Consider the following 24,763-nt stretch of genomic DNA (forward strand, 5'->3'; position numbering starts at 1 on the left):
GGGAACAGAGTTTTAGTTTGTACATTACTGTGTGTTTAAGGTAACCCTCAGTGTATCAGTCAGCGTGCGAACCCGTCTGCTTCTAGCTACCAAGGAAATAATCAGTTTGTGTGTAAATCTGCCTGCATGCAATTTATATATTAAAATGGAAGCATAATTCTAAATGGAAACCCTCAAGCAGTTAGATCAACTGATGTGGATCAGGTGTTGGAAGGTGTATTTAAAACCTGGGTTGGTCTTGACCCATATTTTATTATTTTGAAGGTTCATTGAAAGTGTACATGGTGATGAGTATGAATTGGATTGTACAGTATTTACAAATTTAAAATCAAAGAATCAATTAACTGCAGATATACAATGCAGGGTTAATGCACATGTTATATGCTTTTGTTAGACTGCAAATGAATATTAGCGAGTAGAAATTTTGGGTGGAGTTGCTGGACATTGTGGACTCATTCAGTGGCCACGTTATTAGCTCCACCTGCTGGCTAATTCAAAGAGCTGCTCCTCCACACAGCCAATCATGTGGCTGCAACAGAATATATATATATATGTATGTGTATATATATATATATATATATTAATTTAAAAAAATGGCAGACAGGCGGGAGCTACATGTACTGTGAGCCTGAGCATTAGAGTGGGTAAGATGTGTGACAGCAGAGCTGGTGGCTGCAGCATTAAAACAGAATTCCTGGGATTTTCATGCACTAATGAACAAAACACAGTCAGTTTCTGGGTGAAAACGTTTTGTTAATGAAATTAGATTTACTTTATGTGCCATTTGTACTATTGTAAGTACAGGCGCACAAGAATGCATCTTTTTGCATATCCTGTCTCGCTCACCTTTGCGGCGCACATGCACACACACACACACACACACACGGCTGAGTGTGAGCCTGGGGTCTGGGTGCAAGGTCACACTTGTCCTGCCCCTGGAGAACTTTTCTGGGCCACACCAAACCAACGGAGGATGAATGTTTATTTGTCGTTTTGGGGGATCGAGCGCGATCAAAATGGGGCAGAACCTTTTATCTATATCAGGGCTCACCAACATTTTTGAATCTGAGGGCTACTTCACGGGTCCTGAGCCATACGAAGGGCTACCGGTTTGAAACGCCCTCCTAAACTTATCTAAACTTCATGTATAATAAACATGTTTTAAATGCTTTTTTTTTAGAATGTCATTTTCAAATCTATATAAATGCAAATGTGATTAAAGAAGAATAACAGGAACAAGAAGATGCTGCTCATTGGTGAGTTATGCTACTTTTAGAACAGGTCCATGTTGGTGACCCCTGATCTATATTTCACTTATATGTTCCACGATGTGTTCATGATTCTTATTGAATCTCTCCAGCAGATCAAGCTTTCGTTTTCCACAGAATAAAAAAAACTTTTTCCCACTAATGAGCTCACCGGCAATATTAGATAAAAGTATATTGGTTAGCAATCAAATTTTCCGATGCAGAAATATGGAGAGGTAAGAAAAAAAAAATCCAATTTTTAATGCATTAAATGTAACTGAGGTACAAAAATAACTCATGTTGCCCTACTTCTGTGTCTTTTCCAGCAAGTTAGCGGTAGTGGTGAACCAATCGGCAAGCTAAGGCTGTAAGCGCCAACCAATCAGCAAGGTACCGATGTAAGTGTCAACTAATTAAAGTTTCAGGATATTGCAATAATGGTCAGTAAACTATCACTGTCAGTGCCAACCAGTCAGCAGGCTCTGGTTGTAAGCGCCTCCCCTGTAGTTCATGTTCGAACGACAAGTACAGAGTCTGGAGTAGGTACTGAAAGTGTCCCGGAACCATTCCCAACTAACTACAACTACTCGGGCTGAGTTCCTGCTGTGTGCATGTGACAGAAATCCCTGGTTCCAGAAAAAAAAGTTCCGGCAGTGAAAGTGTCTATTTACTTGTCTTCAAAAGGACAGTGAGCCAAACTGCCCATTGTGGCCTAAGGCTTATGCAAACTACCGTAGCCACTGTGGCTGTTATACTGTAACCAGTGGTAACCAGTGGGCCAGGTGGCCGGTTACAGCCAGCGGTCGCGACACCACTTCAGCAGTGTTCCCAGAGGTGGTTCTCCCTCCGAATGCTTACTTTGTTCTATCAGTCCACATCTCCTGCCGTCCATTCAGCGAAGCGTGGGAAGCTTCCCAGAGGGGAGAGAAATGGCTCAATCTGCCTGACGCTTCAGCACAGCTGTGCGGCATAGAACCAAACTGGGTCATGTTTCATTAGAATTGATTATTAATATTGTTTTATTGTGTTCATAGCTGCCATAGTTCTACCAGAGATGGGCACAAATGCATCAATATCTTCTTACAAATTGCAAATAATTGCCCGTCAAATGTAACAAACTAAATTACAAAATAGGGGTGTGAGAAATGTATTTAATTAAAATACAAGTAATTTTAAATATATTTTTTGTATTTTAAAAGAGTACAGCTACAAGACAAACGAGTGTACCATTACAGCCGTAGTAATGTGCAGTATTTACAAAATTCACAGCTTTCTCTAACTTTAAATCGGATAATAATTTTTGAAATTTAAACGTGTTACAGTGTTAACTTTTAAATGTAAAATGAGTTTTGCAGCATTAACACGGTAATGAGAACTGAGAACCCTGGGCAGCAGGTTAGGGTTCAGGTGGGATATCGCGGTTCCGTGTGCCAGTGTGACCAGGTCCAGCAAAAATCTCCAGCCCAAGGTCGGCCTAAAATCCCCCCCATGGAAGCTGATCCCACTATATTGTATCTCAAAAATAAACCAGTATTTTGCATGCTGATCATATTCAAATGTTCAACATTAAAACCACAGACAAACATAATTATGTCACAGACGCACTCTCCTTTCCGGCCGTAACTTGAGGGTCCATGGTACTGATATTCGGTGAGCAACGTCTGATAGTTTATCGCATAGTTTACCTTGAGGCAGCTTGCACCAGCTAACGAAGCAGCATCTTTCCTGGGAAAGATGGGAAAACAAAGTTTACAACCAGGAAGCTGGACCCGACAGGGTGTCATGTGATTTACTTACATTAGCTAAAGACGGTGATAGGCTACATTTTAGTTTGTAAGGCTGGGGGTGAAGGTTCTAAAAATCACAGAAATAAGATGATATTTTAATAAGTATTTTTAACTTTTAAAATGCTGTGAGAAGCTTCACAGTGGCACCCCCCAGTGACACGCTGCAGTCCTTTGTCATACTTACCTGCCCAAGTAGTCCCAGCTGCCCCCATCCCCCACTACCCTGGCGCAGGCCGGTAGTCAGGCACCCCTGTTGACGTGCCTTCAGGGTCTGCCCCCACCCTCCACAGGCTCCGCCTCTTCAGTGTGGCCCCTGTTGCCAGCAGAAGAGTTCCCTGTCCTCTTCAGCTCGTCATCCCTTTGCAGAGCTCACCTGTGACCTGCTTTTATACTCTGCGGCTTTAATATCTCAGACAAGACTCCAAATCACCAACTGCCCAAGCCAGACATAGTCTGCCATTTTCCAGTGTTAGCATAGAATCTAATGAACCGTGGATTTGTCCTTAATTAGTGTTTGACTTTTATCTTTACAATCAGCATGTTGCTTTTCTTTTGCAGCTTTACAGAAAATCAGTCGTTTCCAGCAGGACGGAGATTAGAAGACTGGCAGGTCATATGAGTGCATCCCTGGTCATCAGGTCAACATGGTCACAATAAACATAAAATGGTTCTGGTGCTGGTTATGGCCGGGTACTTCATCACTGCTACAGGTATGTCTGAAAACAAGATCCTTCCATCTCTCAGGATGCTCCCCTCAGCTAGAATCACTGTCTTCATAAAGCAATAGCGTGATCACTGCCACAGAGACTGAATGTGGTTTAGCATTAACAATAAGTTTAAATAACCTTTAATATTAGCTTAGATTTTGCATATAATAATGCCCAAAGAATGTGACGATCACGAGTCAGAAAACTTCTTCAACAACCGTAAATCATAAATGCCCTAAATGGACTCATACTAGACTTGCGTGTGTGCTTTAATCTGCGCGTATGCCCTGCAGTTGGTTGTCACCTCATCCTGGGTTGTTCCCTGTCTTGTGCCCTGCAGTTGGTTGTCACCTCATCCTGGGTTGTTCCCTGTCTTGTGCCCTGCAGTTGGTTGTCACCTCATCCAGGGTTGTTCCCTGTCTTGTGCCCTGCAGTTGGTTGTCACCTCATCCAGGGTTGTTCCCTGTCTTGTGCCCTGCAGTTGGTTGTCACCTCATCCTGGTTTGTTCCCTGTCTTGTGCCCTGCAGTTGGTTGTCACCTCATCCAGGGTTGTTCCCTGTCTTGTGCCCTGCAGTTGGTTGTCACCTCATCCAGGGTTGCTCCCTGTCTAGTGCCCTGCAATGGGTGTAACAGGTGATATGGCCAGGTGTCCCAATACTTTTGTTCATATAATGTACTCTGTAAATCTGTTTCTTCCTTTTGTACCTTTTCAAAAATTAACTGCTATTTCTAACTGCTTTAACATAACGGCTCACAAAAATTCTAAATCCCTGGTAGCCCTTAGGGCAAGCATTCTTCAGATTTGGTAGAATGAACTTTGAGCTACCCAAATTAAAAAAGCAATATTAATATGTGTACATATACTTGAGAAAGCAGTTTAAAACTGTTTTTTTAAAATGTGGAAACATATCCTAAAGACCGTGCTTATCATTTCAAGTTTGACAAACCAGTCACTATGTATGACAGAGGCAGCATTAACTGAGCTTGAGCCACAGCAGTCTGTCAGCATCAAGAGTGGAAGCACAACAAAGCAGCTCTTCGCACCCTCTTCGGTCCCTGCAGCTGCACGTCCAAGGACAAAATAAATTGATCAACAATTTGCCTTTAAAACACATTCACTTATGTGCTATCAAACCCAATTTGTTGCAGTGACAGCAGGCACAGCACTGTAATGTTAACATTACAGCACAGAGTAACATAATTGCTTAGTTTTACCATCCATCCATTTCTGGTAATCGCTTGTCCTATTCAGGGTCACAGGGGGTCCGGAGTCTATCCCAGACCCTACGGATGCAGGGCAATAGTAATAATAACAATAACAGATCCATCCATTTTCTGTAACCGCTTATCCTATTCAGGGTCACAGGACCCTGACTCAAATGCTACTTCCAGTGTTGTAAGGCAATGGTGCTGCCCACTGGACTAAATGGGAAAGTGGAGATTGTATTTTCTTTTTATCATTTTCATTTTATTTTTTGCAGCGTGTGTGCGGTGAGTCAGGCTAGAGCTGGGAAACATCGTGTTACATTAGGTTTTATGATGTTTATTGTTAATTTAATGACTTTCTCTTCTTAAGTAATGTTGATGAAAAGTCTGTCCGAAATGGGAAGTGATTAAGCGGCGGTTTTTCCGCCTCCTGACTGAGCGCTTTCAGCTGCTTTTGCAGGAGCTAGCAGCAGTTTTGCACGTCTCTGTGCTGGACCACATTCAGTGTTAAACGCAGCCTGCATCGCACGTAGTTTTTCTGTCTAAAGACCCCTGCGCCCAAGTAATTCATTTATTCCCAGCCCTGTTTGTGGAATGGGATGGAATTGAAGTGAAATAGCTGTTCAGAAGGGTTACTAGGAAATACTGGTTGGGGGGCGGGGGCGCAATTCTACACCATGTTTGTTAAACACCAGATGTGTATGTACTTACGACATTTGATTTCAGATCAATGCAATTAATTTTTATATAGTATTTATAACATAGTTGCCTCATAGTAGACAAATTACCAGTGACTACATAAACCTACAACATTCCAAGCTGATTTGAAATGATACGATATTAATTTGGGTTTCTGGCTCGGAGACGGACAGAGTACGTTCCGGGGCTGAGGAGGAGGCCCTCAGGGCAAACGGGCTTCCCGGCCTCCTTGAGAGTATTCCTGCATGTCCTGGAAAAAAGTGTGTAACTGTGTCTATGCAGCTAGTTCTTCTGCCTGTGCCTGGACTAGAGTATTTGAACAACGAAACGGGTGAGTTGCCAGGGGCAGTACTAATGGGTTTTCCAGATTCTGGCTTTCCTGGGGGGGGGGTGGGAGAGTGCCTGGGAGCCCCCCCCCCCACTGCTAAACTGGGGCCCCCTTGTTCCAGCACACCACTTTCTCCAGATCCAAACACTGGAACCCAAATGTCTCTGTCGAGGTTTAAGTCTTCTGAAAACTTCGATGTTTGCGTATGTTCCGGAACTGGGGAAAAGAACACATTTAGAGGTGAGATGGGTGCTTTTTATGAGGCGTCTTGTAACACCGTGCACTTTCCACAAACAGAAAGCTTAAGGTGTGCCGGTATTTGGGGGTCAGTGTAAGTCTGCAGCATTGCTGTGGGAAAGGGGCTCGCAGACTGGAGTTCAAAGGCAATCTCTCAGTGTGAAAAGTAGAAACAGATGGCTGTCTGGACACGCACACACACAATTATTTCTTTTTTCGACTGGCTCCTATCAGTGTACAATAAATCCACACTAGCGGCATTCTGTCACTAGCCGGTGTTTGTGGTTCAGTGTTGTTTTCTTTTTGTCCACATGGAGCCTGTGCCAGTGTTCCCAGTTTCCAATACATCGTGTTTCGTAACGGCCATGCTTATTGGGGTCAGAGGAGAGCAGGAACGAGCTCCACCATGGAGTTTTAGACGATGAAGCAATGTGTTTGCAAGAACATGCGAGGACAGCGGCGGTGGCGAGGATCGCAGTGCTTACCATACTCCAGCAGCATGGGTGTCTGCCTCCCCCCCCCCCCCCCCCCAGCTTGTGTATGTGGCCCTGGTTTGTGTCAAGATCTTGTTTTCATATTTTCTCTAATTGGGATGGGGACTTGCTTTCTGTACGATAACAGAGCAGGTTGAGAAATGCTGCCCTAGAATAACCAGTATGAGAAACAGGTGAACTGAAACGTTCGGTTTTAAGAAACGGGTTTAAGAAGGGAAGATATATTGGGGTTTCCCTTACAGGCGTGACAGTGAAAGGGGCAGCGAAGGAGTTCAGGACGTTTTAAAGAGAACACTGAGGAACAGCCTTTGCGAAGGTGAAGTGAAAGACCAGCCACAGGTAGGTGTGCTGTCACTGCGCAGGGACAGTAGCTGTTTTATACACCAGTTTGTACATGATATGGAGAATATGGAACAGCCAACTGTAATCAAGGGTTAAACCCCGTGTCTCCATAAATAGACCTAAGTTGCTTCCATGGTCTCCAACACGATGCCTCTGTTAGACGCCTTCTGTGTTTGGTGCATGTCAGGTGACTTTAAGGGCTTCACTGGAGGGGAGATGGGAGATTAGGGGTGGGCTCTGGCCCCCTGCAGGTGTGCTTTCCTGGTAGTGAGATTTGAAGATGTCTTGGGGGGGGGGGGTGCTGGGTAATATACAAGATCATTTTATGCTGAAGCCTAGAAGTACATGTTGTCCATGCCCCTTTGAGCACGTCACAACTCTCCCCATAGTGCGTCTGCTGGCTCATGCCAGACCTTCTCAAAGAGAGACTTTTATTGTGTTAGGAATCCAGAAATATCCACATGCAGCTTTTATTGATGGTGTTCTTGGTCGAGCTGATTCATCACATGCTTTGTGACGGATTTGGGAATGATTTATGCTTTGTAGCTGGCCTCGTGGCTTATGGAAATGTAATTAACGTGTTTTTATGGTTGTCTGAAATGTGTCCGGTTCACCAGCACCTGACCTTTCCTAATTCTAAAAGGGGAAAAATGTTCTGTGGTGTATTCTGTCATGTTCTGGTGATGGTGAACCCACAGCCTTCGGGGTCAGTCATCTTAAGGGCTTGTAACTCAAAGGTTGGTAGTTCAGGTACCACAATAGGCTCTGCTATAACTCGCTTGGAAAAAGGAATCTAACCATTCCGGTAAAATGTTCAATGCATGGTTTTTTGTTTACAGTTAATCAAGATTGACTCAAATGCTCTTCGCGGTTTGTTTTGAAATCACCATACTTTGTCTTGAGTATTTGTTTAATTGTAAGCTTAATTGTTTACATCATAAACCCACCAGCTTCAAAATAAATTCCTTGTAATTTTTGTGCTCGGCGAATAAAGATTCTGATTCTGATCGGGTTGGCTCGTGTTGGGGGTGGTTATCTGTAAGCACTGTATGTACAGTTAATGCTGCTTCTCTGATGGATGTAGCTGTTTTGTATGTGCGTCACATGGTCTGACTGTACAGCTGCTTAGGTTCCCACAGTCCTGCTCGCACAGTTATTAGATAAATGCTTATTTGACAGTTTTGCAGCTGTCTTATGCTGGGCTCCCCCATCCCCTGCTGATCTCTTACATTTGGGCTCTTTGACCCATCTGCCACTCGGTTCGTACCCATATTGTTACAGTGCCATAAATAAGGCTGCTGTTGATCATTTATCTGTAATGTTTGCAGAACTTGTGACTGGGAAAAATGTGGTGTGATTGTTATAGAACAATATGACGGTCCGAGATGCAAGGGAATGTTTTTGTTTGGCGAATCAATCATACCATTTTTTTTTTTTAAATATGTAAGCTTGTTTCTTTGTACTTGCCCTGTCAAAATTTTGTGTAGAACTCATTACAGATGGCAAAAGTTTTTTCCTCCGGCCTGTGGCAGGGTCATCCCAGAACATTCTGTGCTGGTCATGCTCACGTTTGAATCCACACTTTGTTCTGGTCACACGAGCAGCCTATTGCTCAGTGTCACTCTGCCTCCAGCCTCCAGTGGCCAACACTGTGATTTATGGGAAATTGCTTCTTTCAAATTTGATACCAAGACCCCCCCCGGCAAAGATCTGTGGAGATGTTAAGAGACAAATGACATGTATACCTGAAAAGAGCTTTCATTCTGATTCCACGATGCCTCTATTGTTATGATGAATTAGGCTTCTCACCTGTCATTTGCAGATTGGTCTGTCCATCGCTCTGCATTCAGGCGCCTGTAGTCATGCTGCTTTCCCTGTTTCCTCCTGTTTCTAATGTATTCAGAGTGTCTGTGCCGTGTAGTTATGAATGAACGCGGCCTATTTGGGGCTGCCTATTCAGGGACGCAGTTTCACATGGAGTCTCTGCTACAGAAGCTTACAGCAGATTTCTAGAAGTACGGAACATTTTTCTAAAAATGTCCAGGAGGAGAGGAGCCTGGAATTCCCGCTGCTGCCTCGAGGCCCCTAACGATGTTAGCAGAAGCCAATCCGCGTACCTCGACTGCTGGACGCATTAGGCTGAGGCTCCCTGTCAGCTCCCAGCTCCTTAACCACAAGCTGCGGGGGCTTGGCTTTCTGACCCACCAGGCTTCGTGGAAGCTGTGTTTGGACCTTAGCCTTCTTTCATGCGTGCAAGGTCTGGTATCTCCACCAAGTTCCCGTAATGCTCATCAGTAAACTCTGCATGTCATTTGTAGGCACGCAGTCTCCTGTTGTTTGGTTACAGAACCGAAATATTAACAAAACATCAGAAAAACGTGCCTTTGGCTTAGGGTGATGTAATTTAACGCTATAATGTATTACAGCCTGCATTCAGCCTTTGGAAGCATATCACTATGCAATGCAAACCCTTGTGTTGGAAAAGCCTATAGGTATTTGATTGATATGAACACAGAATGTTCACCAGTGTTACCAGTTTACCAATGCTTACCAATACATACTAAGCAGTAACCCCTCTGCTTAATTCAGGGTATGTATGAGTGCTAGTGCAGCACCGATCGTGTCCATGATGGCCAGTGCTTGGGGTCTTGCCTGGCTGTCTGGTTCCTGATGCCTGTACCCAGTCTGCTCCATACCGCATCCTCTCATCGCTTTCCATGTAATTAACTGTGACATATTGTTTGCGACACTTTTGTTATATAGCTGTCTGAGCATCTGGGTTGTAAGCTGCTGTCCAAGGCCCCGTGAGAGCGACCCACCGGGCCTGTGGTCCCCGCCAAGGCAGTAGGGGCCGTGTGAGGCTGATTCGGACGTCTGCCTTACATCTGCTCATCACGGTCAGCTCCTCTCGGACTAAAAAGGAGGCTGTGAGTCCTGTCAGCCAGAGTGCCGTGTCATATGTGAACTGACTTGACCAGATTAGACAGTACTGACTGCACTCATTTGTCTGTGGGTAGATGGTCTTTGTGTTTGGGTTTGCTTCAGTGGATTGTGCAACTTCTGTTGTATCTGGGACATTCACAGACAGGACAGGTCGTACAGATGGGAGAGACAGACAGACAGACAGACTGGCAGACAGAGTTTTCCACTTGAGGTGGTGAGCTTTCCGACCGTCAGTTCAGTTTCAGTTCATCTCTGCACTGACTAAACACTGTTTTTAAAACCTTCGTCATTAAAGGGTACCTTTGTAACATTACTTGACCACAAAGACTGATCTAAATGCTGTCTGGAAAAGTGGATCAGTCTTGTCATCACAGTTGTGTTCAAACACTAAATATATCCTCATTTCAGCCATACTAATTATCTCTCAGTACGTCCAGGAAATACCTAATGCCTGGTAAACATGAGGTAGGAGTTTATTCATAGTGTCCCACTTTAACACTGAAGTTTCTCATTGGTCCCATTAGAGTTGCGTGTGTATTGGTGCATTTTCTGTTTTTTTTTTCCCCATTTACTCGATTGTAATTGGCTGTCGGCTCAGCTAAGGCGCACGCTTACAGAACTTTACTAGAGCCCGAGGATGGGTCAGGTGGGACCCCTACCGTGTTCTCCCAGTTGCATGCTACCAGAACATTGCTCTGGATCCACTTTGGTGTTGTTTTGATCTGGTCAGCTGATCTGCCTATTTCCTGCTAGTTTCACACTCCATGCCTTGTAATTTGCATGATTAGACAAGTGCTAAGAAGTCATCTTTGGGCTGGTCTCAGTCAGGGCTGTGCAGGACCCCCATCCCCACCCAGGTGCCCCTTTAACAGGGACGGATTACGGACCGGGCCAGCGGGGCCGCTGCCCAGGGGCCCTTGGGGTGCAGGGGGCCCGTGGGGCCCCTAGCCCAGAACAATTTGCAACGCTTATCAACAATGTATTTTCATTTGTCTATTTTAGAGGGCCTCCAAGGGCCCCAGACCCTATAGGGAGGGCGTTTGGCTGCCAAGGGCCCTTGAATTGTGGTGGTTGTGGTGGTGGTGGTAGTGGTGGTGATGCTGGTGGTGGGGGGAGGGCCCTCGCGAACGTTTTGCCCAGGGGCCCACACAACCCATAATCCGTCCCTGCCCTTTAACACATACTAAACACATGCTTAAAAGTGCCAGAAGCCGTAGCCATATATACAGATGTAACTGTACTATAATTAGCTATCTTAAAATCATTTTGTACTCTGTATTCCAGTGGGAAATTATTCCTAAATTTCAATATTTTGAACTTGATCTCTTGCATTCTAATAGTGTTGCTGGTTCCACTTTATCTCAATGGCTGTGTAGGATTTGGTGGAACCAAGCTAGTAATAAATATTGTATTTGCTTCTCCTGTGTGCCCTAAACTGTGCACCACGCTGGGTCAGTGGGTAGCCTCAGACTCGGGTTCCAGTTCTGGCCTTGCGCTCTGATTTTGTTCCGGTTCTGGCCTCGGGGTCTGATTGGGTTCCGGTTCTGGCCTCAGGATGTGATCAGGTTCCGGCTCCGGCCTCGGGGTCTGATCGGGTTCTGACTCTGGTCTTGAGCTCCGATCGGGTTCCGGCTCAGGCCTCGGGCTCTGATTGGGTTCCGGTTCTGGTCTTGAGCTCTGATCGGGTTCCAGTTCTGGCCTCGAGGTTTGCTAGTTCAGGTTTCCTATGGGTCCTTCCTTTTCCTGAGCAGGGCACAAAAAAGGTGAATTGGTGTCTTTAAACTGGCACTGGGTGTTCGCTGCCACATAGGTGCAGACTCACCGTGTTGAATGGGCATCGTGAACAGGAGCTGGACAGATGATCTGATGATGTCAACAAGGCAGTGATGAGCCAAGTCCCTGTTGCATGCATCTTGGTGCCTGAACGCTGGGTGGAGCAGTGAAAGGAATCATGACTCATTTCATGGGAGTCCAGGGTTTATACCTTATAGTGCCAGATTGCTTGATGACTTACTAATATAGCAATTCTTTACAGTAAATATCATTTTCTGCTGTCAGCTACAGAGAGCTTCATAGCAGCTCCTTTCTGCTTTGTGTTCTTTCCATTGATTTTCTCCTTGGATTGGTGCCCACCCAGCAAATATTTTCTTGAATATGGATCTTTGGTTTGTTGCTTTTTGTAATTATTGGGGTGACTTATCCATCCATCCATCCATCCATCTGTTTTCCAGTTCTTCATATGTGTGATGCTATGGTGAGCCTGCACAATCTCCCAGTAAGTGTCCCTGGGGAAGATGCCAGTAAGCAGCTCTTCATTAATCTTTTTTTTTTTTGGAGCGAGGAAGTGCTTTGACAGATTTTCCAGGTCATTTGAAATGTGCACTTTAGCGAAAGAGAAACAAATACTTTGTAATTCTCCTTTTATATAAAACCTACAAGAGGACTTGCATTCACACAAAGAAAAGTGCACATGCCTTGCAATCTAAGCCACGTATGCAGATGGAAATTTGAGATAAGTGCATCCTCATTCAGGAATTTCCACCTGAAATCTTTATCAGAAACCTTTTTTTCCTCATTGTTTTTATTTATTTCTTTATTCTTTAACTTCTGGGGAGATTTGTATTTGCAGATCTTCTGCATGAGTGTGGGAGATTAAGGATGAGGACCCACACTTGGTGACACTCTCTGTGCTGTGGTCCCTCTGCAGTGAGATGCTACAGGCAGCGGAGCCCGACTCTGCGCTCTGCCCTCAGTAGCAAGAAGCCCACCCCCTGCCTGCATTCTATAAAAGCCCGGCAGTGGGAGGGGGGTCCGGCCATCAGGCTGTTGTGCTCTGGATGCAACTCTCACTGTGGTAAGGGTGCAGTTTGGGCTCCTGCTCTGTCCTCCGCTGTCCTCCGCTGTCCTCTGTGCAGTCTTTGTCTCTTTATCATATCTCTTTATTATAACTAACATTTGAAAATTTTCGAATGCCAAACAATGTCACCATTTGCATGTTGAGAATTTTGGTAAAATTTTAGCTTGCCATTTTTTTGCACGCTATGGTTTATGAACTGGGAATTGCTGCTGCTGCTGCTGCAGCTAAACAGGTCATTTTTAAAGGTGTGATTTATACATATTTCCCCCCTTCATTCTGAACCCGGGCTTTATAGATCTGCGAAAGGTGACCGTGTGCGTCGCTACATTCGCCCTTTCTCAGAACTTTACATATTGCTGCTTCCTGGTCATGACTCCCCAGACACACCGTGATGATTCCTGCAGATGTGTTTAGCGGAGAGCAGACCTTATTCACCTCTGCAATGTTCTGCGATGTTCTTTCCATTCCGCAGCTTCCTCAGCATTTAGAGATGAGGCTTGGGTTGGATTGGGGTGGGGGTGGGGGTTGGCTGGCTGAATTCTGTTCACTGCTTGTTTCATTATATATAGCGCGACTGGCGTTTTGCAGCTTAACCTTGAATAGATATTTCAATGCATTTTGTATGTGATGAGTCTTAAATATTGTACCTCAAAGGCTGGGAAGGAATTCCCTAAGTGTGATCCCCTTGATGCCTGATAGATCCTTTAAAGTTCTTGCTAAAAGGTGTTACTGTATATACAGTGTTAGGATCACATCTAGCTTGTGACTGTCCCTGTTTTCATATCCTGGTATCTGCTCTTTGCTCTTTGTCTCTTTCACAGGGGATTTCTCTCATCCCCATAATTAGGCTCCCGTGTGTCTGTTGGTTAGAAGCCTTTGTGGAGGATGAGTCGTCACACAGTGGGGATGCTCCTCTTTGCCTTGGGAGTCGTCTCAGCCAGCATGACTCAAGGTCAGACTCTCCCAATCTCTCAATCTATGCTTATAGTAGATCTCTGCTACCGTGCACAGAGAGAACATGCGGCAGTTGTGACGTCACTTTAAGTCTCAGACATGCCCTTGTGCATTCTGGGGAACATTTAGATGAGGTCTCACACTGTGTCTCCTTTATGAGCAGACTAGCGGCACTTTTTAAGGATTAGTTTTGGGTGCATAGCTTAGCCTTGTAAGTTGATCTAGACAAAGGCTTTTCACCGAGCCGAGATTGAGTGGGCGGATGATGGATGCACACAGCTGTCGCTACTGCTCCTCTGGGGTCATCAGGAGCCTGAATCATCTCACTTGTCTTCACTTGGTGAGGTCTGTACGTGATCCTGGGCCATGAAGACACCTTCCATATTGTCACGTCTCCAGTGAGGTCTGCAGTCGGAGTGTCAGGCCAGCCTGGGCTGCAGTGGCTTCTATGGGAGACTAATGGACAGAAAAGGAACAGACCTGCTTATTATAGAGCTGTTAAGGCATATAAACCAAAAATACTTCCTTTTAACAACCGTTTTAAAAGGGCCCTAATTTCATGCATCTGGGAGCGATTCTGCTGTACATATTGTCTAAATCCACTGCTGTAGTTAATTGTCTTTATTTGTTTTGTGCCATTAATTACTGGCTACAGTTCACATTTCATTGAGCACATAAATTAAATGAATGTTGTTTTAGTCACGCTTCATAAATGCGCGTGTGTGTGAACGTGTACATGTGTGTATTTCTGCATGTGTGTTATGTGTGTGTGCTTGCCCATGTGTGTGCATGTGGGTTGTGCATATGTGTTGTGTGTGCATGTGTGTGTGCGTGTGTGCATGTGTGTTGTGTGTGTGCATGTGTGTGTGTGTGTGTGCATGTGTGTGTGTGTGCATGTGTGTGTGTTTGTGCATGTGTGTTGTGTGCCCGTGTGTGTGTTTGTGCATGTGTGTTGTGTGCTCGTGTGTGTGTTTGTGGATGTGTGTTGTGTGTGCGCATGTGTGTGTGTTTGTGCATGTGTGTTGTGTGCTCGTGTGTGTGTTTGTGCATGTGTGTTTGTGCATGTGTGTTGTGTGCTCATGTGTGTGTGTGTGTGTGCATTGTGTATGTGCATGTGTGTTGTGTTTATGCATGTGTGTTGTGTGCTTGTGTGCTCGTGTGTGTGTGTGTGTGTGCATGTGTGTGTGCGTGAGCTGGGATGAAGGCAGGCGGGGGGAACAGCCCCACCTCATAGCGTTTAGAAGGTTGGCTGATTCCATGGATGCTTTTAATGGAGAAGAGCTGAATGTGAAGCTGTCACATGCTCCTGATTTGGGTCATTCGCTTTGTTCTAGGAGTGGAAAAAAAATGTTGATTTTATGATTAATGATAAAAAACCATCCTGGTTTTGCCAAATCAATATCAATTCACCAAATCCCAAGATTATTTAGTTAATTTATGCCTTTTCCCTATGACTTATGGAAGTATTTGCTCTGAATTTTACTTGTATTGGTCCTCCTGTCATATAAGTGCCACTTCATTCTATCTCATCTATCAGAGGGTTGTAATAGTATTGCACAATCGCCTGGCGCCGCCATCTTGGTGCACTGTCAGGCATGCTAACAGAGTACTCCAGCGTGTGCCCAGCTCGTGTTCGTCTGAGTGCCTGATTTTTTTTAAGCGAAGTGTGATGTCCTTCTTTCCCCCCTGTGAAGACAACGCTGAATGGAGCACCTGGTTCAACGTAGACCATCCCGGCGGCCGAGGTGACTACGAGCAACTGGACGCCATCCGCTACTACTATCGCGACCGGGTCTGTGAACGCCCCGTGGCCATCGAGGCCCGCACTACCGACTGGGTCCCTGCCAGCAGTACTGGGGAGACAGTCCACACCGACCCAGTGCTGGGTTTCTGGTGCACCAACTCCGAGCAGCCGACTGGGCACAACTGCTCTAACTATGCCGTCCGCTTTCTGTGCCCTCGGGGTAGGTGGAATGTGGAAGATTATAGGGATTGACTCAACACTGGCATTTATGCGATTGTGATTCTGACCCGAGCATTTTTAGCAGACAGATTGTTTTCTTCTACAGTTTTGTGCAGGTAAACATGTAAGGTTCATTTGTGTGACACATCACAATATTGCGATATTTAAGGTAAAGGCTGTAAAAAACAAACCTGTGGTTTTCTATGTAAGACTGATAGGAAGCAGCGTGTTTCTCATTAACGTGGCTCTGATCTGTATTTTGTACAGGAGGGTTTGTACCTGTCGGCCTCAGCTCCTGGGGCCCTTGGTCAGACTGGAGTGACTGTTCAGCCCAGTGTGGCCAGGCAGGCGTACAGGTGCGCTCCAGGAGCTGCAATTCTCACTCCCAACACTGGGAGCAGCAGTGCAATGGGCCTGCAGTGGAAGGCAGAGCCTGTAAAGGACCAGCATGTCCAGGTAATAAGGGTGCCTTTGACTGCAGGCGGCATCTTATAGTTAATAAGTATGACAGCAGAAATGGTTATAAATTATTTAGAATTAATCTAAACATGAAAAGTGTAATTAAATATACCCAGAGTCAGGAAGATCCGTGCTGACAGGGTCATGCTTCGCTTTGTAGACGATGTTCCAGCCTGCACCATGCAGTGCATCATGGGACGTGTGAATGCAGAATGCGATGCCTGCATGTGTGAGGACCACCTCCTACTGGGCTCAGTCCGCAGTGCTGGCGGGCTCCCCGCTCCAGGGGCTGCCATCCTAAGGGGGGGGCGGTACCCCAAGCTGCTTACCGTCACTGACCACAACGGGCACTTCCGCATCCCTGGCGTGTGCCCAGATGGTAACGGCACTCTGACGGTGCGCCTACAGAAGCACTCGCCGCTCACCGCTGTGGTGCCGCACAGCACAGAGCGCACGTCCGTGCTGCACGTCAGGCTGGAGCGAGCAGGTGATGGTGGCCTGCCTGTCTGTCTCTGCATATATGTCTGTCAGTTTGCCTGTCTGTCTGTCTCTGCATATATGTCTGTCTCTGCATATATGTCTGTCAGCCTGCCTGCCTGTTTCTGCATATATGTCTGTCAGTTTGCCTGTCTGTCTGTCTCTGCATATATGTCTGTCAACCTGCTTGTCTGTCTCTGCATATATGTCTGTCAGTTTGCCTGTCTGTCCCTGCATATATGTCTGTTAACCTGCTTGTCTGTTTCTGCATATATGTCTGTCAGCCTGCCTGCCTGTTTCTGCATATATGTCTGTCAGCCTGCTTGTCTCTGCATATATGCCTGTCAGCCTGCCTGTCTGTCCCTGCATATATGTCTCTGTTTGCCTGTCTGTCTGTCTGTCTCTGCATATATGTCTGTCTCTGCATATGTGACTGTCAGCCTGCCTGCCTGTTTCTGCATATATGTCTGTCAGTTTGCCTGTCTGTCTGTCTCTGCATATATGTCTGTCAACCTGCTTGTCTGTCTCTGCATATATGTCTGTCAGCCTGCCTGTCTGTCCCTGCATATATGTCTGTCAGCCTGCCTGTCTGTCCCTGCATATATGTCTGTTAACCTGCTTGTCTGTTTCTGCATATATGTCTGTCAGCCTGCCTGCCTGTTTCTGCATATATGTCTGTCAGCCTGCTTGTCTTTGCATATATGCCCGTCAGCCTGCCTGTCTGTCCCTGCATATATGTCTCTCAGTTTGCCTGTCTGTCTGTCTGTCTCTGCATATATGTCTGTCTCTGCATATGTGACTGTCAGCCTACCTGCCTGCCTCTGCATATATGTCTCTCAGCCTGCTTGTCTGTTTCTGCCTAATTTTGAACTTGTATAAAGAACAATAGATGGATTTGGGGGGCTGCTGATTTATTAGTGGTCACAGGCACCTTTTGGAAAGAGAAGAACTTCTTGTTTGTTTTTCTTGTGCTACTCTTTTGCATGAGTTCTAATGTTAATGTAGCAAATATACACTTAATATGCAGATAAAAAGCTTTAAGCATTTTCTTTGATTGCCTAAGACTGTATATATGATTAGTACTTTATTTTTATGATGTGGCATATCATTTGATTAGCATCATATTCTTATGATAACGCCTTTGCTTCCCTGTCGCCCTGCTCACTCACCCTCCCCCTCACAGAGAAGCTGTACATGGTGAAGCACCCAGAGCACAAAGCCCGCCGTCTGGGCCAGACGGCCGCATTCTGCTGCAAGGTGTCCGGCTCTCTGGAGGTGCAGCGTTACCAGTGGTACGGAAGGCTGGGCGCTGGGTGCTGGGTGCTGGGCGCTGGGTACTGGGCGCTGGGTGCTGGGTGCTGGCGTTTGGCTGCAGGAGCACGACGGTTGAATTTCTTGTGAAATGCCAGCAGGTGTGACCTGCTCTAGCAGTCTGGTGGTCAGCGTGTTTCTCGTGTCTCACAGGTTCCACAACGGCAGCTTGTTGGACCAGAGGCAGCTGAATTACGACAGCACCCTGGTACTAAGAAACCTGCAGATGGACCAGGCCGGGGAGTACTACTGCAGAGCGAGCAATGAGGGGGGGGGCATCAAGTCCAAGGCAGCCACGCTTACCGTCATAGGTGTGGGACTGACCGGCTGCTTTCACAAAGCAGGCGCTCCAGAGTTATTTTGTAGGCATGGTAACCAACCGCAACGAGCCCTAACCCTAACTAACCACTTGAAATCTTTTCACCAGGTACTGACGCACCCCCATGTCACCCCAAACCCAAGTCCCACTTGATCCGTCTGCCCCACGACTGCTACCAAAATGCGAGCGATTCTTTTTACTATGACGTGGGGAAGTGTCCAGAGGCCACGTGTGTGGGGAAGCGGGACAATGGCATCCGTTGTAAGGACTCGGTACCGTACTGCTGTGGGATCGCTAAGATGGAAGAGAAGCAGATATCCTGCCAGGGGTACCAGCTGCCCATCATGGTGGCCAAGGAGTGCGGCTGCCGCAAGTGTGTGGACACCAAGGCCATGGTGCGTGGCAGGGCAGTGGCGGCAGACAATGGGGAGCCACTGAGGTTTGGACACATCTTCATGAACGGTGTCAGAGTCAGTCGCACGGGCTACAAGGGTACCTTCTCCATCCCGGTCCCTCCAGACACTCAGAGGCTCGTGCTGACCTTTGTGGATCACATGCAGAAGTTTGTGAACACCACCAAGGTTCTGCCCTTCAACCAGAAAGGTGGGGCTGTGTACCATGAGGTCAAGTTGCTGAGGAAGAAGGAGCCAGTGACTCTGAGTACGTCGAAGACCAGCACACTTCAGCTGGGAGAGGTGGAGGGTCAGGACCCCATTGCATACCTCCAAATCCCACCCAATTCTTTCTACCGAGAAAATGGAGAGGTCTACACAGGCAATGTGAAAGCCAGTGTCACATTCCTGGACCCAAGAGATATCTCAACGGCAACTGCTGCACAGAGTGACCTCAACTTCATTGATGAAGAAGGCGATATGCTTCCTCTGAGAACCTATGGGATGTTTTCGCTGGACTTCCGCGATGAGAATGAGGATAACCCTCTGAATGCAGGTGAGGTGAAAGTGCTCCTGGACTCGGCCCAGGTGAAGATACCCGAACACCGGCACTCTATGAAGCTTTGGTCTCTGAATCCTGAAACGAGCCTGTGGGAGGAGGAGGGGGACCTTCACATTGAGAAGAAGCAGAGGGGAAAACGAGAAGAGCGGACTTTCCTCATCGGTAACATGGAGATCAGGGAGAGGAGGCTGTTCAACCTTGATGTTGCAGAAAACAGGAGGTGTTACATGAAGGTACGAGCTTTCCGCAGTGAACGCTTCATGCCCAGTGAGCAGGTAGAGGGTGTGGTGGTGACCCTAATCAATATGGAGCCCACAGCAGGATATTCATCCAACCCACGGGCCTGGGGCCGATTTGACAGCGTCATTACAGGGGCCAATGGTGCATGTCTGCCAGCTTTCTGTGACGATCAGAAGGCGGACGCTTACTCCGCCTATGTCTTGGCTAACATGGGTGGGGAGGAGCTAGAGGCAGTCGCATCCTCTCCTAAATTCAACCCAAATACCATTGGAGTCCCCCAACCTTATCTTGGCAAGCTCAACTACAAGAGAACAGACCATGATGACCCAAGGGTGAAGAAGACGGCGTTTAGTATCAATGTGGCCAAGCCAAGTCCCAATGTGGCTGATGAGGGCAATGGGCCAATTTATGCCTTCGACAACTTGAAAGAGTGTGAAGAAGCCCCCTTCAGCTCGGGACACTTCCGCTTCTACAGGGTGGAGGGGGATCGGTACGACTACAACACGGTGCCTTTCAACGAGGACGATCCCATGAGCTGGACAGAGGATTACCTCAGCTGGTGGCCTAAGCCAATGGAGTACCGTGCCTGCTACATCAAGGTCAAGATAAACGGTCCCCATGAGATCAATGTGCGCTCACGTAACATGGGTGGCACCCACCCTCGCACCGTGGGCCAACTGTATGGCATCCGAGATACACGCAGCATCCGGGACATGGACAAAACTACCGTTTCCGCCGTGTGCGTGGAGTTCAAGTGCAGCGGGATGCTGTATGACCAGGACCGTGTGGACCGGACCCTGGTGAAGATCATGGCCCAAGGTAGCTGCAAACGTGACAGCGTAACACCCATGCTACAAGAGTACCTGGTCAACCACCTGCCGCTGGCTGTAAACAATGACACCAGTGAGTTCACCATGCTGGCGCCCCTAGACCCCCTGGGCCACAACTATGGCATCTACACCGTGACGGATCAGGACCCGCGCACGGCCAAGGAGATTGCGCTCGGCCGCTGCTTCGACGGGACCTCGGATGGCGCCTCCCGAGTCATGAAAACTGACGAAGGCGTCGCTCTCACTTTCACCTGCACCGACAAGGAAGTAACCCGACAGAGTGTCTTCCAGGCTCTCCAGAACGTTCCAGGGCCATCAGTGGTGAGCGCCGCAGGGGAGGGCCGGCCGAACAGGAGGCAGAGGGGCAGTACGGGCGCACTGCGTAGCAGCCGCCGACGTAGTGTCCAGAACTCGCCCGCCAGACGGGGTAGGCCTGCCCGCTGAGTTCTGCAGGGCGGGCAGCAGCTCGTCACACCACGGGCACAATGAACACCCCTAGGAAAACCTGCTGCCAGGTTTGTTGTGCGCATTTTAAGAGTTCCTCGTGGGGTGTTTTTTTCCCTGTTTAATATGTAACTGTTAGATATTTAATAGCAGGTATACTGTGATAAATATGTACTACTTGAAACTGTAAATAATGGGATATTTATTACACTGAGCAGGAATCGAGTGTTTGTATTCTGGACAAATCCCTACTAAAATGACACGTTTACATAATTACACTGGGCATGCATACCCCTTTTTTGATCATTTCCTCGTGGATGTGTGCCATTTGGCAAGGCAGGTGTATGGGAATATAAGTGTAGGTTTAAATTGGGGGGGGGGGTGAACCTCATTCATGGAGCGCCGGTGTGTGAGGTGGGGGGTTTTGGGATGAGCTCTCAATCAGCCAATAATAAAGCAGTGGTACTTATCTCTAGTCCTGGGGACCCACTGTCATTGGCTGATTGAGAGGTGATCCCAAACCCCCCCACCCACTGCAGCCCTCCATGGGTCAGGTTCCCCACCCCTGCTTTAAACAAAAGAAAATAAAACAAACTCCATTTGTATAAGCACTATAATACTCAAAACTTATGATGCTTACAAGGCATCACAATGTCAGGGGAGTGTTCTGGAAGGTCCTCACACTCCTCTGGGTTTTTTTTTTTGTTATAAATCCATCCATGTCCATTTGCTCAGTCTGAGTGAGCATTTAAGAGCTATACTAAGAAACCTGTGTTCTTCAGTATCTTTTCTTTCATCCATCCATTCATCCATCCATCCATCTCAACATCCAAACACAGAGTTTAGTACTGGCAAAGAAGAAAATAATGCACGAAATCTGTACATCCTGGTCTGTATCTGCATAGAGATTAGCATATAGCCATGGAACGCTGTCACGTGCCACGTAAGCTGAATCCACATGGAGCCCCAGGACGCTCCGAGCCTCTCTGCTCTCATCAAAGGCCTCCTTTGGTCAGCTCCAGGTCAGACTCCTCCTGCAGTTTCTTCACTTGCAGCTTCTCAGCCAGCTGCTCCTCTGGAGTGAGATCTCCAGGCTGCTTTGACCACTCTGACTGACGGGGGAAGCACAGAGGCCACCGGAACGGCGACAGTGAGACGCACATGCCAGCTAATTCACCACATCCTTCACTTAGCACGTCTCCAAACAATGTCAAGAATTAGACTAAACTAGATTAAACTTCATTATTTTCACTTCAAATTCAGTCTAGAAACAATACTGAAAATGAGAGAAAAAGAAGTCATGTGATTATTTATTAACAAATAGAGCGCACGCCCGTGTGAGGCTCTCTGGGTGGTACAAGCGGTTCTCATTCCTCACCTGTTTTCTTTACTTCAGCTGTCTCCTCCTCCTCCTCATCATCATCCCAGTTGTCCTACAGGGATCATTTTAGGGGCAATGAGACTGACCTGACGCTAAGACGCATCTAAATTTCACATCCACTGCTTGTAGACCAAAAATGAGTACATGAGAGACAAGGAAATTTCAAACTTTCCTATTTGATATTTCCATACTTATCTTAGACATTTTACTTTCATGAAATCAATGACAGACATTCTCCAAGATATCCCAGTAGTTAAAAGTGCAGTTAAATCCACTTCTGAACATACTAATGAACATACTAATGAATAGCTCAGGCTTCTCCATGAAAAGCTGGGGGGCAGCATCTGCTAGTTCACGTTCGGAAAGTATAACACAAACTGGAGGTGGCTGCGGATACAAAGCGGAGCACAGCCTACACTGTGCACCAGTGTTATCACTGCACATCAGGACCTTCAGGACCTATCACAGTCCTCCAGCTTATCCAAACTTAGATAATGTACCGTGTCCCAGACGAGGCTTTCCTGTGGCACACATTGTCAGAATACGTACATTTTGTTACTAGAGAGCACAAATGCAAAGCTTTAAGCCTATGTATCTCCAACCACTCTACCGGAATAAGCGTAAGCCGTAGATGTGCTCAGGTACAGTAGCCAATAGAATGAAAAGCATAATGGCATTAATAGCGCCTTATTTGTAACACAGTTTGAACAGCTTTAGCGTTAAGAAAAATACCAAGAGGACTCGAGCCGACATGTGCAGTGAGAGGTGATGAATGACATTAGGAGGGGAGGAGACGCTTAGTTCAGCGACAGGCGGACAGTACGCCAGCGGGGGCCTGAGGGACACGGCCAGCGCCGGGCTACATACTGGCCGCCATCGGCCCTCATCCGGCTGGGTACATGTGGCGTTTTTACTGAAAACTACACGTTTGACGTACTGCTGCGGGCGGGGTCTTATCGGGACTTTTAGCTAACTTCTAATATAGCAAACCTTCCAAGGAGCTTATAGCTAATAACTGCACTGCGCATTTATCATTAGCACAGTCTTAACTGTAATGCACATCTACCTGCCTTCGATAATCAGAAACCAGACATTCTGTATCCGACTAATTCGTCATCAGTGCGCGTCAGGCGCGCCGCGCGCAATCGCACGGGTGCCGAATGGCAACCCGACACCCTGCCGGCGAAATGACCCTCCGCTGTAAGGCTTATTAGACTAACAAGTCCCGCTATCCTCCATCTTAATAAAACTAATTAGAGCAGTAACTCCAGTTAGCAGCCATAACTATGAGACTTGGGGTAAGCCGTGCTAGTCTAACTTTCCTGCCGGCCAGGCGCCAAAGAGACCAGCGGCAGACCTCAGTCACGATGAAGGTTAAACAGTTTTACAGTGGCTCAGTGGTTCCCACTGTTCCTTCAGGGTTGAGGGGCCAAATCATGCTGCCTGTGACTGTGCACTGCGATTAACTGACACCTCATCTAGGGTGTATCTCTGTCTTCTACACTGTCCTGGCCAGGATGACTTGTATTACCTTTTAATATTTAGTAAGATAAATATATTTACCAGTTAGCAAGTTTTAGCAAACCTGTCTCAAGTTTCCAGTTCCAATACAAACGCTGTGACTGAGCCCCGAATTAACGGATAAACACTGTTACCGGTTCTGGGGCTGAATGACACTCTGGGACGCGAACCTGCACGCTCCTCCGGTTCCTTACCAGCAGATGTCAGCGTTGTGCGCTAAGTTTGCATAAATGTGGAAATATGCGCGGGGCCACGTGACAGCAGCGAACCCAGCGGGAAACACCAGCATGCGGGTTGTTCTGATCGATGTCTATGAACAAATAGTACTGCATTACATAGCAGTCTGAAAATCATTAGTTAGATTTAATTAGTTAATTTTCATTTGATACTCTAGACCAATGAAATGTTTACAAAGGAACTTAGTTGTAATGTGATTATTTCTGGAACTTGCACTGGAGTTTAAATATAGTTTTTTTTAAATCAGTTATAATGTCATTATTAGGATTATTTAAGGTGTGTATATCCCCACTACGCTACCAGCCTTTGTTCTATTTTATTGTATTTGCTTTTGTATTTTTAAGAGAATGTGGGTGCAAAACAGAACCCCCGGAAGAAAACCACACGTGATGCAGATTTCTCACGCAGAGAGCAGGTGGGGTTCAAACCCTCCAGGCCGCTGGTACAGTGTCAGTGCGACCCACTGAGCTATCCGGAGGACCATAACATCTTATATAAATCATTTCAATGTATTATTTTTGTTGCACTGCATAATGTATAAAGCATATTTATCCTGACTGATTCTGGTCCGGCAAGGTGAAGGAGAACACAAGATGAAGTGAATCAAGAATCAGTCCAGAGCTACGCAAATTACGCTGTAAGATTCCTAAGTAATCTGGTCTCAGGGATATGCGTGGCAGCTTTTTCTGATGCATTAAAACCCTATCTGACATCATTGTCCTTGTTTCGGTTGTGTCCATGTTGTAATTTCATAATGCAAAATCGAGTATTTGATTTATGACTACATATACATGTTTTAGATAAGCACATTCAATGATTCATTCG

At 46.6% G+C, this 24,763-nt stretch overlaps 1 protein-coding gene and 1 long non-coding RNA gene across 10 annotated transcripts; one reads left to right on the plus strand and one right to left on the minus strand.

Annotated features, from left to right (window-relative positions):
- Positions 1 to 576: 576 nt before the first annotated feature.
- LOC125706137 (cartilage intermediate layer protein, nucleotide pyrophosphohydrolase) lies at positions 577 to 21,075 on the plus strand. Of its 9 annotated transcripts, none has more exons than XM_048972687.1 (12): positions 577 to 1,645; positions 3,593 to 3,744; positions 6,949 to 7,045; positions 12,223 to 12,266; positions 12,699 to 12,845; positions 13,670 to 13,800; positions 15,497 to 15,766; positions 16,033 to 16,221; positions 16,385 to 16,711; positions 17,885 to 17,993; positions 18,166 to 18,323; positions 18,440 to 21,075. In XM_048972687.1, exons 6-12 carry the CDS (start codon positions 13,734 to 13,736, stop codon positions 20,797 to 20,799), a joined length of 3,480 nt encoding a protein of 1,159 aa, XP_048828644.1. In that variant the 5' UTR covers positions 577 to 1,645; positions 3,593 to 3,744; positions 6,949 to 7,045; positions 12,223 to 12,266; positions 12,699 to 12,845; positions 13,670 to 13,733; the 3' UTR covers positions 20,800 to 21,075. The 9 variants fall into 9 exon arrangements, with proteins under 9 accessions (XP_048828644.1, XP_048828648.1, XP_048828651.1 ...); XM_048972691.1 differs by lacking the exon at positions 12,223 to 12,266 and having other exon boundaries at positions 577 to 1,483; positions 1,574 to 1,645; XM_048972694.1 differs by lacking the exon at positions 12,223 to 12,266 and having other exon boundaries at positions 13,696 to 13,800.
- On the minus strand, positions 20,982 to 24,019 carry LOC125706141 (uncharacterized). Its single transcript, XR_007381909.1, has 3 exons — positions 23,836 to 24,019; positions 22,178 to 22,232; positions 20,982 to 21,911 (listed from the first exon to the last, which is right to left on the minus strand). It is a non-coding gene; the product is annotated as an uncharacterized LOC125706141 (long non-coding RNA).
- Between the last annotated feature and the right edge of the window lie 744 nt (positions 24,020 to 24,763).

Source organism: Brienomyrus brachyistius, chromosome 13 (genome assembly GCF_023856365.1).
Source record: "Brienomyrus brachyistius isolate T26 chromosome 13, BBRACH_0.4, whole genome shotgun sequence".
Lineage (NCBI taxonomy): Eukaryota > Metazoa > Chordata > Actinopteri > Osteoglossiformes > Mormyridae > Brienomyrus > Brienomyrus brachyistius.